The sequence below is a fragment of the Amblyomma maculatum genome, chromosome 3 (assembly GCF_055883805.1).
Source record: "Amblyomma maculatum isolate TAMU_Amacu chromosome 3, ASM5588380v1, whole genome shotgun sequence".
Classification (NCBI taxonomy): Eukaryota; Metazoa; Arthropoda; class Arachnida; order Ixodida; family Ixodidae; genus Amblyomma; species Amblyomma maculatum.
Genome location: NC_139346.1, coordinates 73,082,768 through 73,096,465, shown reverse-complemented (window position 1 = coordinate 73,096,465; position 13,698 = coordinate 73,082,768). Strand labels below are relative to the sequence as shown.

At 44.9% G+C, this 13,698-nt stretch overlaps 1 protein-coding gene across 1 annotated transcript in view; it reads right to left on the bottom strand.

Moving 5' to 3' along the window:
* The window catches only part of LOC146194974 (neprilysin-1-like), a 61,356-nt gene that overhangs the window by 31,404 nt on the left and 16,254 nt on the right, over positions 1-13,698 (bottom strand). Inside the window, exons 6-7 of the mRNA XM_084596168.1 lie at positions 10,140-10,377; positions 3,172-3,270 (exon numbers count right to left, since the gene is read on the bottom strand). Of these exons, the coding sequence (XP_084452294.1) occupies positions 3,172-3,270; positions 10,140-10,377 (337 nt within the window). The remainder of the gene's footprint in view (positions 1-3,171; positions 3,271-10,139; positions 10,378-13,698) is intronic.

The window sequence follows — 13,698 nt, the reverse complement described above, 5'->3', positions numbered from 1 at the left end:
GTTGCGTTCGCTATTGTTGTTGTGGCTGTAGCCAGTGAACTTTAATGCGTTGAATGGAATGCTGGTTGTGTTCGCTATTGTTGTTGTGGCTGTAGGAAGAAGGAAAAGAAAATGCACGGGCCTGCTACTGGCTCTGTAGCTCACCCACCTGTGCTGCCTATAATAATAATTGGTTCACAGGAAGGGAAAGGCGCAGTATATATCACACTTGTTTCTGTGGACACCTGAACCGCGACGCAAAAGAAGGAAGGAAGGTGGGAGTGAAAGAGGAAAGAGAGAAAGAGGAGCCACAGTGGAGGGCTACGCAGTAATTTCTAGCAAGTGTGACAGATACTGAGCCTTTATCTTCATGTGAACCAATTATTATTATTAGTATCTTTAACGTGCGCTGACATCGCACAGCACACGAACGCCTCTTCACTTCGCGTCCGACATCGCACAGCAAACGAACGGCTCTTTATTTCGCCTCCGCTGCCTCGTGCGGACAGAAGAAAGTAAAGACGAAGTAAAAAGAAAAGGGAGAGAAAGACGCGCGCCGCAGCAGCCATCGCCCACAACCTAAGCGGTGGCGGGTGCAATGACGGCCTACAACAGATAAAAGTTGGGTGCCTGGCTAGACTTCGCCGCAAGCGGCGTTGACCTACCGTCCCAGCCCCATAGGGCCAGGAACAGCCACCCTTCACCACCTCTCGTCCCTACACAGCAAACAGAAGCAGACCCAGATGTCTACGAGGCATCAGTACAGCAGGCATTGGCGGCATTTCAAATTGATTTACAGGGGAAAAAGGGAGCAGTATCTGTCACAATTCTCCGCGGACACATGTACCACGCCGTAAAGGAAGGAAGGAAGGTGGGAGTGAAAGAAGAGAGAGAGATAGAGATGCCGTAGAGGAGGGCTACGATCTAGCGCGCTATAACGGCTTTCGCCTCATCAACACTTCAGTGGTCCAAACTGCCCGCTAGAATTTTTTATATAGTGAAACCGGAAAAACAACCCAGTATTAAAAACATGGAGCAAAAAATTCCCCTGAAGGCTTTTTCTTTTTTTTTTTTTCTGAACCCATTTCAGCCCGTTTGAACCGGATCGAGCTGGGTGGAACCTGTTCGAACCGGAACGGAATGTGTCTCTGGAGCCGAAACCGAACCCGAACCTGAAAAGCGTGAACCCGAACCGGAAAAAATTCCGGTTAGACACCCTGGCTATAATACACTGACAGCTGAATCTATTTAGCGCGAAATCTCTTTCTACATTATGAATTGATGTTTCAGCAGCCAGTAACATTTAAGCGTGCACACACTGCGACAAAATGCAAGCTAAAATTCTCTGATGAGAATAGGCGACAGCGCCTTTACCAGCGCCTGCTCCGGAGAGCTGCTGATAGCTGCGCACTGCGTGCGTGGAGCCACTGTCGAAACGGGAAAGGAGCACGGGCGCCGTGGGAGGAGAGAAGATATGACGCTACGTTTAGTTTATTGAGGGGTCTTAATGGGAGGGAAGGACTGGCTATATAAAATTTGCACGCACGTATCGAAATGGTATTACGGCATGTGCTGCACAAAAGCCTTTTAATTCTCACTTTAAATATCTATGAGTATCCTGAGTGTAGAAATTTAAAATGAACAAGCATTTTCTTAAGGATACTGTAACCACTGGCGCTCACCATTTCGAGCCACCAAGCTCAAGCCTTGTAGCTCGGACTGGCGTCAGGTGCTGCCACGGTACAATGCTTTCAGCACGGCCATCATGCGCTTAAAAAGAGGCCCGCAAATCTTTTCTAATTGTATGCCGCCTGCTTGGAAGCACCAAGTCCGGAAGAGATCAGAAATGGATTCGTGCAAGTGCATAACTATGGTTTATGGCATAAACAGATTAAAGCCACTAAAACAGAAAGACTCAAAGCATTGCTGTTGCATTATAACTTTGAATGATTTAACCTTTCAAGGTGTACTTGATAAACTATGAAAAATAGATTCCTATAGTCCGTGAAGGTGCACTACAAAGCAAAGCATACAATATGTAAACCATAGATGTCAATAATAAAAAAGATTACCTACCACTAACAAATCAACTTTTTTTTTTTTTTTTAGCCAGCTGGGTTACACCGCGTAACTGAAGATCACCAAAAAGAAATGCGTGCCTAGCCCAGCATAAAAAAAATATTTGAAAGAAGAATTTGTTTTTTCGGCATGTCATGATATCTAAATGGCGTCTGAGCGCATGGTATGGCAGCTGAAAGCTTTAGCTTCTTCTGAACGATCTTGTAAACAAATTGCTTCAGCTCCTGGTGCATACAAACTAATAGCAATTACGTGATTTTGATACTCTTCTCTGGTTAAAAACTAACGCAACGAGCTCTCTAATGCGCTCTTTCAATTTTCAATACTTCGCACAACATTGCCTGACTGGCAAAATAATGCTAGGAAAATAATGCGCTTCTTTATTAGATACATAAGGAGGGAGCTACAGCCACTGTTGCAAATATTAACGACCGCTGTCAGAGAAAATATAATGTGAAGAAAAATAGATAAAAATGTACAATGTCGTGACATCGTATCCTACTCGTAGCTTGTATTTTTTTCTTTTACTTTGCAATCAATTATCTCTACAATTACCTTTCTACTTCACAATAGCACCGAAAATGCGCCATGCTTGTGTCAGTGTCCGTTGGCTTCTTTCTTTGACATTGCGAGGGAATAAATTTTAAATACGGGTGGTAGCTACAATGACTAGCGCCTTCAATTTCGGCGCACAGTCCTTCCCCCTTGGAATAAAGTAATCAGTCACATTTTTTTATTAGTCAGTTTTTGCATTAATGCTGACCAGAATCAAGTACGTAATGTACGACATGCTGCAATACAAATCCCCCGCATAGACTTCCAGAAAGCATCTCTCGCGTAAGCGACAACACATCTCCTCAGATACAAATAAGGCTAGCACTAGCGTAGAATTTAAAAACATATATAATGCTGAGAACTATTGTTTAATTCAATACCGGCTCTTTGCGTACAAAGACTTTCGTCTAGTTTAACTGGAAACCTGACCCTTTCACCAAAAGGCGTTGTACGAATTGGTTCATTTTACGTTGTAAACTCTGTTGCTTGTTGCACAAGACAGAATACTTGGGCATCCCATTTCGCATTAAGAAAATCATGCATGCATCTTTACTATACCTTGTACTTGGCCGCCATTTTCGAAGAATGCTCCATCCAATGAGCCTGTTCGACAAAGGCCTTCATGAAGTAGCGGATAGTTTCAACGGTGTATACAGCCTGTTAGATGGACACAGAGAACGCAGTTTCAGGGGAACGTCTTAATCTTTTTTTTTTTTCGGTAAGCAACGAATTGTGGCATTTTCCTTCAAAACTGCAGTCCAAGTCACACAAACCTGGACGACAGCCTGAAATCTTTGCACTGTAGGCGTTGTAAGCGTTTTGTTCTTAGCGCTGCACACATTCATTCGGAAGCCAATAGTGCATTTCGCCGTAGGAATGTATCCACAGCGAAACTGAAGCGCAATATAAGTATAATATTTCCATACGAGAAGACCTTTGCTGGTAATAATACTGGTAATAATACGTTCCTTGGAGTAAACGAGTGGTTAAGTTGCTTTGGTAATATGCAGCGAAGGTAAGGAAACGTTTTACTAAATCGTATCTCAGGGGTTCAACCCTAGGGCCCTAACATACTTTACAAGCGAATTAACTTGTTGACTCAACCAATCAGCCGCTCGTCTTCAGAAACGACCTTCGACTTCCATTAACTATAGGCGGCGCTTCAGTCCAGACAAAATGGAATGGCGACCTTCAGAAGGATTTCGTCTATGATCTGCCTCGGTGCAAAACAAGTTTCCTTGGTTTCAGAAATGAATCGCATTGTTTCAATTTAGGTGAGAGCCTAGGTTTAGCTAAACACTTTGGATTCCCGGTGTGTAACACAGAAATGATGACAAAGTGGTCGCACTGCATAAGTGTGCAAGCGGCCGAAGTGCAGCTGGAACGCGAACACGTTGATCCCCCCATCCGCATGGTCATTTTAGCGATATGTGAAAATATCCATGTATAAACGTGCTGACATGGTGGAAAACTACGAAAAAAGCGGGCATAATTCGTGTTTCATGATGCATTATTACAGGTGTGCAGGGCGCTACGAAAAGAATAATTACTCTGAAAACTAAACCTCTCGCAGCGATTTTTCTCTCGACCATTGATGGCTGGAATTTCAAATCAGAACGTTCAATGTCAGCATCGCATACGCCTTTTCATAACTTCAGTCAAGCAAGCATTGTTGTCGTATGATCATAGCCATAACAGTAACACAAGGCACACCTCACAGATCATAATTTTGTCACGTTTTATATAATAGCAGAAAATCAAGCGCATGCCGCTAGTGCGCTACCGCACAAATCTAGTAAGGATCATATCTTTTCTACAGATAGCCTGAAAAGACTGCAGTCACAAGCGCGTTCTCCGTAACATTTTGCCCACAGCTCTGCATTCGAGAGCGGGCTTGTTAAGAGCACCCGACAGTGCGCTGCAGGACCAATCATAGCACACCACGCCTCAGTCAAGGGCAATGTACTACTTCCTTGTTTTCACTTATAGCCAGCTTAACACCAGCGCAAGCATGGCCGTGAAAAATATCATGTGCTCTAAAAGCTAGCTTTTATTTTTTTCTTACAGAGGCCCATTAGAATGTAACGAGACTTTAAAACATAGCACAATGTAGACAAGGACGACACATATTCAGACGGAACTGACGCTGTGTTTTTCTGTATATATTTTGCTTTGTTTACAAAAAATTGTTACTACCTAGCCCAAACCAAATATTTCCTACGAGACGCCAGTACGCTGAGGCTTGACCTCTGTACCACCGAGTCGGAGGGTGCTGGTGGAGGCTTTCGGCATCTTTTTTATCAAATATTTTTTTCGGAGCAGTGGGATGCGCCCAAATTTACTCTCTCCCGGTGCGTTCCTTCTCTTAAATTGACCGTGGAATACGACAGTTTAAAATACACAGTATTTAATGTGAGAGAATAAAAGGATGAAACAAAACAATAATGTGTCCGTGTTTTAACTGTGGCTTGGTTTCGGCCAGGAGCAGTTTCGAGAGCATTACGGCAACGTCGCGGCTACATTACAGCAAACGGAACTTCAATCAATGAATCACAATTTGTTATTTGTTATATCAAGGAGAAAAGGGGGTGATGGATAAAAGCCGCTTATGGGCAGCTTGACAAAGCTCGGCCTCCTCTATGTATAGTTTGGCACCAGTCCTGGTATAATATATAAAACATCATACTGAGTTAAGTTTGTACACTACAGTTCCCTATACAGATACCAACATATTACAGAACTGAAACACTGAACCTGAACACAATGAATTCAAAATGCATTGAAATGACAGTCATTATAAGGCACGCTGTATTCTAAGCATAAGAAAAATAAAACAAAAGATATTACGTTTAACATAAAATTCCGATACCTCAGATATTGAGCAGTATTTCTGAAAAATCTGAAAGCATGGCATCAAAATAAGCGTGATATAATGTTGACGCAAAAAAAAAAACAAGTAAAAAAGGGCAATACGGAAGAAATCGCAAGATGCTGCTCAAAAGGAAATATAGATGAATTGACCGTACCGGCATCAGTTCTAGGTTTATATCGATAAGCGCTAGGGTATTCGGAAGAACAGCAGCATGATAAAAAATGGACTGGTGACCATAATCGGTATGACTAAGAGGCAACACAAACACGTCATTTTGACGTGTATTCTAGATGTAAGTGCGCCTGTGAAGTTTTATCAAATTCATGACGCTGTGATTACGTGCCAAAACTGACGAGCAATATGTACATGCTAGTCGGAAAGGGTAAATAGATTCAATGGTGAGAAGTTTATAGTAAAATAAATAATAAGATGTATGTGCATTGAAAAGAATACTTGCAATGGCACGCAAGGCCCGCTTCTAACATATTTTTAATTTCAATATATTTTATTTTGATGTAGTTGACCGAACTAAATGACAGTAGTTAAGTGTCGATAAAAATAGTGTGTTATAAATTAGACGTTTAACAGCTGTTGGTAACGAGTGGCGGTGTCTGTTAAGTATGCCGCAAACCTTAAGTTTGTTGCACAGTTCATCCACGTGCTTATTACACTTAAGGGTTTCTGAAAAATTTACACCAAGGGTCTTAATTTCATGAACAATGCTTAACTCCTCGCCGTCGAAAATTATTTTATCCCTCATCCAAACAACAGCGCGAACAAACGGGGGCGAAAGGAAGAAACCACGGAAACAAGCGCTGACTCTGAACTAAAGTTTAATCGCAGGAAACAGGTTTATACAAGGAACAGAAAAAATAAAACACCAAAACCAGAACGCACGTGTTACTACGTGATATCCAGATATGCAACCTGACAGTCACGCAGCTAGGAGCAGGGAGGGTTTGCTGACACACAATCTTTCTTTCTTAGCCATATTATACGCCTCGATGATTTCCCTGGTGTGTGTCAGCAAACCTACCCTGCTCCTGCGTAACTGTCAGGTTGCATATCTGGATATCACATACTAACACGTGCGTTCTGGTTTTGGTGTTTTATTTTTTCTGTTCCTTGTATAAACGTGTTTCCTGCGATTACAATTTAGTTGAGAGTCGGCACTTGTTCCTGTGGTTTCTACCTTTCGTCCCCGTTTGTTCGCGCTGTTTTTTGAATGATGTATCACCAACTCACCCGCTTAACTATCCTGTTGTATTTTATCCCTATAATTCACCTTTGTGTTCTTTGTACGGAAAAGAATGGCTTGAGGTTTTGTAGCATTCAATATTTTTCAGACCGATTTCTAACTAATAACAAAGCGTGATTTGCCGCACAGATTAGGTCATCAGTATTTGTTCCCCTGAAAAATATTGCAGTATCATCTGCATACCCGACCCATGAAATTGTATTGAGAAGAGAAAAGATGTCGTTAATATAAATAACAAATAACAAAGGTCCACGAATACTTCCTTGCGGTACACCGGAAGCAATTTTTCTTATGTTTAAATTATGGTTATTATGGCTTACATATTGGCACCTGTGATGAAGATATGATGAAAGAAAATTTGCACTTCCTCGTACGCCGTTATGATCGCCGTAATGTTACGCCGATCGTACGCCGTAATGAAATTACGTTAGCTGTTGTACCCTCGAAGCTGACGAGCACCGATAAGCCACAGCGAGCGCAACGCCGCCACACGGCGGCGTGTTTGCTCCGCCAGCCTTCGGAGCAGCCTGGTTACTTTTGGCAAAGACTGTACGTACAGTCGTGAGCAAAAGTGGAGAGACCACGCTAACTGCTATGATTGCTTTTTTGATGTATAAAAAGATGTGCCAGAGAAAATTGTTTGGGCAAGGAGGCAAATATACTATGCATGCTACATACCTACGAGGCACGCCCATAGAGCAAACAGACGGCGCCGCGCGCTGCCGAAATGTCATGAGTAGGTGGTAGCGTCGGCGCCGCGTGGCGTCAAATTCTTTAGAATTCAGCAAACTTCGCGTCATCAGCTGAGAGAAACCTAGACGTAGAATTAGTGCTACTTATTTGCGCATCCATCGACGGCAATCGCCCTCTGCGTGAGGAAGTTTATGTAGTCGCGTCTTTCAAATCTGCCGCCATAACTGTTAACCGAAGGTTGCAGACTGCTGGCGCCATCTGTACTTCAATACAAAATACGTAGCTTCTAAGTTTGCTCTATCCCGAGTTAGAGGGCAAGACATGCTGAAATGGTTTGGGTATCGCTTTGTGCCCGTCAATCACTTCTCGTTCAAACATGCTGATGTGGAAGTACATTTTTTGTTTATATTCTCTCGTATGACCGGGGGGAACGGCCGTATTGAGAGTGGCGGTGGTTGACGCGACGGTTCTGCACCCGTTCCTATGTACTTCGCTTTTCTATTGCGGTGAACGGAACAGAAGTCCAGAGGCTGCGCACGCGCTCTTTAAAATTTCACTCCCCATTGCTATTGTTACATCTTTATTTTACTTATTTGTACGCGCTGAAGTGAAGAAGAGTTGTGGATTAGGCCTAACTTCAGTGTTCATTTGCTCTGTGGGCATTTTTTCTTATATGCATCTTGATATGACTGACGGCGACAGAAGGACAGAGGGGGCAAAAATTTCATGAGCGCTTAATTAGTCCACTGATTAGTTGGGGAACACGTCGTTTTCAGTATTACATCCGGAATCTTAATTGCTTCTTCGCGTTTACGCAAGCCGATTTTATCTACAAAATTGAACAGCTGAAGGAATCACATGGCGGCCGTCAACGCCCCCCCCCCCCCTCCTGTCTCTTCTCAGCGCCACCCTTCTGCGAATACTCAGGTGTTCAGCCGGCTTTCTATTTGTTCTGTCTTCTTCTTTTTTTTCTTTTTTCACTGCCTTCATACCTGTTGCTACTAAATGCGCTTGTCTCAATTGTTCATCCCCGACGTTGCACTGTTTTACATACTGAAAGTATAGACCAGCTGAAATTTATTGTCTGTATGAGGAGATTCGAACAAGTGGTCCGCGGGTTGAGCACGCAGTCGGAGCAGCGGGATGCGCCCAACGTTACTAGTCGGGACTACCAACAAACTCTTTTCCAACTAAACTCAACTAAAAGGCCTCACCCCCAGTACGGTCTGCGTTCTTTGAGGAAATGAAAAGAGGCATCGACCCCTGTTTCCCTGTGAGTTTCGGACGCACGTCAGCTGCCTACAATAGCGAGTGCAGGGAATCCCTCCCTGTCTTTCATCTCCAATCATTAATCCTTATAGTACAAGTCACTGTAATATTACCGCTGCACCTTTTTCAGTAGTTCCGCACAAGCCATGCGTATGTGCCGATCATCCGACGTTCGGATAGAAGGAGACAAATGCGGCTTCCTTTTCCCACAAAAGGTTCAGTGTTAGTATATGGGCGGCGGAATAAAAAGAAAAAAAAATGTAACTAAAATTTCTTTCTGGAGCCATTATTTTTGTACGTCTAGTATAGAGCTTCAAAATAGTATCTTGGCGTTTTTTATTAAAGCCGGTAACTTTCGTCTTGTCACGTAAATATTGGCGTGTCGGGTATAAGCGATCGCCGAAACTAGAAGCGCTTTCTCGACTGCACGGGCAAAGTTGACCCACGCCGATCTGGGCGGTTAGACGCGAACAAAGACTGCAGAGTCACAATCGGTTAAGTTCGCGTATATATAAAAGAAAATACAGAGAAGAGATCTTGTTCTGGTGCCGTACGTCCCTTCTAAGCAGTAGTGGCATGCAACTATCTTCAATTGAAGCTCCCTTTATAACTATAGCGCCGCGCCATCTTGACTCGTCAAGATAATGCCATTTAGATAGGCAATGATCAAGTGGCGGGATATCACAAAGCCTTTCGCCTGCCTCCATCCACTCCTGTCGGCGTCAGTAATTGAGCGTGTGAAAATTTCTGATGCTTTTCTTGGCTTCCACAACACGCTGCATGGCTGCAATGCATAAAATGGCTTCTTACGAAGGCTTTAGCGGAATCACTAAGAAAAAGCATTCAACTTAATCGGTGATTTACCAAGGTGGCATCATGGGAATGTCATATACCGCGCTTTAAGCTATGCACTTTGTAGAAATACTCGAGGCAAATATTCCCATCCATAACATTTCGCACAATATTGACTAAAGTAAAAAGAAATGTACGTTTGCCAATTCATGATCGCACTCTGAGAAGTAACTCATAAACAGTCATGTGACCCAGGCCAAAATAGCACATTTCAGAACATCTAGCGTAGAGCAAGCTGTAGAAAAGGTCACAAGCAGTTAAAGGAAACCGAACAAGGGTTGATATGTCCGCTAGACAACAGTTTGACAATTGGACAATCATTGTTAACCTGCCGAAGAATTGGCTATTTAACAGAGGCTACCCCTATACTTGTTCAGCTTCAAATCACTTTTCAACTCATATCGTTCACATGAATTTTCAACGAGTAAACAGTAGCTCTCATCTTCTGTGCAAGAGTTCAGCAACACTTCTCAGTATATTAGCTTGTTGGTACATGGTTAGATAACGGAACCAGTCATCCGTGATTAGAGCCAGGAGCAGTTTTGGAAACATGCTACCGACTACAAGGCTCATGGGACTCACCTTCTCGACACTGGGCGCGTGCAACTTGTTGAAGACAACAGCGTACACGTGCAGTGCGACCAGGGGCATGGCGTCCTCGGCCACGTAAAGGCAGACGCGCTGTCGTCCCGAAGCCTCTCCGCGGGACTCGAAACGACGCCGAAGCCGCAGCCGTGCCACATCTCCGGCCTCAGCGTCCGAAAGTAGGGGCGAAAGTGCCAGCACCGCACGGAAGCCGACGTAATTGAACACCGTTGCGCTGGTCGTTCGAGGCACAAATAAAGCGGTCTGAGTCGATAGACTATATTACGATACTAACTGGAAGGCATTTATTCGATTTAGTTTAACTGTGATCGAAGATGTACTTAGACTAGAACTGTTACCACCCTTCAGAACCAGACTACCGCACCCAGGGTGGGCAACAAGCAGGCAGCGCAAACGAACATAGTCGGGTAATGAAAAAAATCGGGATAAGCAGCTTGTTCAAGGGGCCACACTAAAATATTCATACGTTCCTTGTAATTTAAACATGTCAAGAGAACACCGCACATTTAGTATTACAGGAATGTCACGGGAATTTCCTGCTTGCAGCATATGACACTTTTTCCGTCGCTTTCCTAACCGTAGCTTCGTATACATGTATTCATGTCCAGTCATAGGCGTTGTGAATAGTGCTGCCTTGCCCCTTGCACCGCGAGTTAGGTAGCCCGAGAGGGTGGGGGGTGAAGTGAGATTGTAACCGATACTTCACGTAAACCGACAAAACTATATGTTCTGTGCTATGAATGAATTACGCGCTTCTCCGCAATGAAGTGCGAGCATCAAATGCTAAAAATGGCAAGCGCAGGTTGTCACGTAGGAAGAAGTGTGGCGCATGAAACGGGGGTCTTTAGGGAGCATACATGCAACGCTGTACATGCATGCATATCGGGGACAAAAGCTTCTGGACCACCCTTCTGGAGATTTTATACTAGAAGCCCGACGTAAACGAATTATCATCTTAATTTAATAGCACACAAGGAAAAACTAAAGTACAACAGTCAAATCGACAACTATGGTCCAAGTTTGGTTACAGCTTGCGTGGTACACAGGCTCCTGTCCTCGAGAGTACGTGTAAGCCACGGTTAAGAATAGAAAGGTGTATCAACGGCGCCGCTTGTCCTGTGCTCCGAGCGTTGTGCAACAGGTTGCCGCCTGCCGACAGAAGGCGACGCAGATATGTGGGCCAAGATAGCGCTCCCGCCGCTGCGTCGCTTTCGTCTGCTTGTAGTGAACGCGCCGTTAAATGTAAGTTTTGTTCGGAATGGTGTTCTAATTCGGTCTGCAGCGTTGTTCTTGTACTCAAACATCGCTGCACTTTGATTGTGTATGGTGCTGTCGCCAGTGCTTTTAGCCTGGAGGACGGGACGAAAGTGCTTTGCCCCATGATTCACGGCAGGCAACAGGTCGCGCAAAGATAAGTTGGCGCTGTTTTCGACAAAAGGATGAAGGCCGTTTGAAGGCGTGGAGAAATGCCATCTCACGTATGGATCGTTTACTCCAAGCTTCAGACTTTCTATGCGAAAAGCATTTCGAGATGCATCTCGTGTCGAAATCTTGGGATGCTGTGTACAAGGGCCATGTACTCGTAAGTGCACCGCGGCGACCATGTCTTGCGAAAGATGCAGTGCCAACAAGGTCTTTTCTTGTACGTGAGATATTTTCACACTTACTATTCTACGAAGTTCATTTTATGAATTTAATGCCCGCAATAAAGAAAATGAAAGCTACCAGATTTGGTTAACCGCATGAGGCGACAATCCCTTGCGATGCGTCGCGCGACGCCGCCGCTGCGACAGAGGCGCGTTTTCACGGCGTTGCTTTGTTACCGCGGCATCGTCAAAGGGAGTTTAGTTACTTGGTTGGTTCACAGGAAGGGAAAGGCGCAGTATCTGTCACACTTGTTTTTTGTGGACACCTGAACCGCGCCGTAGAGGAAGGGAGGAAGGTGGGAGTGAAAGTTGAAAGAGAGGAAGAGGAGCCGTAGTGAAGGGCTACGGAGTAATTTCGACCACCTGGGGATTTTTAACTTGCGCTGACATCGCACAGCACACGGACGCCTCTACGTTTCGCCTCCATCGAAACGCAGCCACCGAGGTCGGGCTCGAACCCGGGCACTCCGGGTAGTAGTCGGGCGTCTTACCACTGCACCACCCCGGCAGGGCCAGAGTAAAGTTACGCTATATCCCGTTTCTAACACTAAGCAGTATGAAGTACGATAAAAACACTGGTGAAATGTCTTGAAACGCGCATCACGATTAAAAACAAAAATAAGGTCACAGTGCAGAGGGGCCCTACTACACTGCGATACGCACTTGCATTGCAAGCACTGACTTTCTCCTGCTCTTTAATTGGTTCACAGGAAGGGAAAGGCGCAGTAACTGTCACACTTGCTCTGTGGACACCCGAACCGCGCCGTAAGGGAAGGGAGGGAGGTGGGAATGAAAGTGGAAAGAGAGAAAGAGGAGCCATAGTGGAGGGCTACGGAGTAATTTCGACCACCTGGGGATCTTTAACGTGCGCTGACATCGCACAGCACACGACGCCTCTTCGTTTCGCCTCCATCGAAACGCAGCCGCCGTGGTCGGGTTCGAACCCGGGAACTCCGGCACAGTAGTCGGGCGTCTTACCACTGCACCACCCCGGCGGGTCATTTCGGAAATTTCTAGCCACACTAGCCTTTTTTCCCTCCGTTGCTGCTCCACCAAGCTTTTACTAAACTGTGTCGATGCGCTCATATAAGCACGAATCAGACGAAGTGAGCGTCTGCAGGTTCTTCGCTCAACAGGAGTAGGAAAACAAATCTCTCCCGCATGAAAAAAAAAAAAAAGCCAGAACGAAAATTCAGTACCCCAAAACCTTCTGCGATTGGCCGTATTGCGAGCTGATTCCGAGTGACACTCGAATTTTTCTAAAAACCCAGAACCTGAGCGACAGCGACGAGTGCGGCAATGCTTTGGCGGCCTTAGCCCACCACGCGGCGTGCAAGATCGTTCACCGTCGTCCGCACCACCACTCAGACAAGCTGCACTCCGGGAGGTAAATCGCCTGAATGTTTTTCGGTTCAACGAGTTGATAAATAACGGATGACCGATCAGCACAGGCATCCGTTTATATCTGCCTGGGAGCAAGCGAATTGTTGCAATTCTCAATGCTTCTGACACACTAAACAACCTGAAGATCGTGTGAACGACTGGTAAACACTGTTGATTTTAATGCAATATGCATCTTATTTTCTTGGTATTTACTTATTTCGGCGAAGGGTTCAATTTTAATTGTTTGCATTGGACCTCAACGTATACTTCCCCGATATTCCAGCGTTTTTCTGCTAACGTCTATTGGTGCCCAATTTACTTCGCCCTTTCTAGCTTCCGAAAGGGCCCACAGTCGTGTGACGCCATCTGTCGGAGAGCCGGGAACTGCGAGGGATTTGGTGCAATGTGCGGAGTGCTCGTTGAGATACATTTCTGTTCTTACACCGTGACGTAAGCCGTACTACATGCAGGATCGCTAGGCGTCTTGCGATGCGAGCGAATCATTG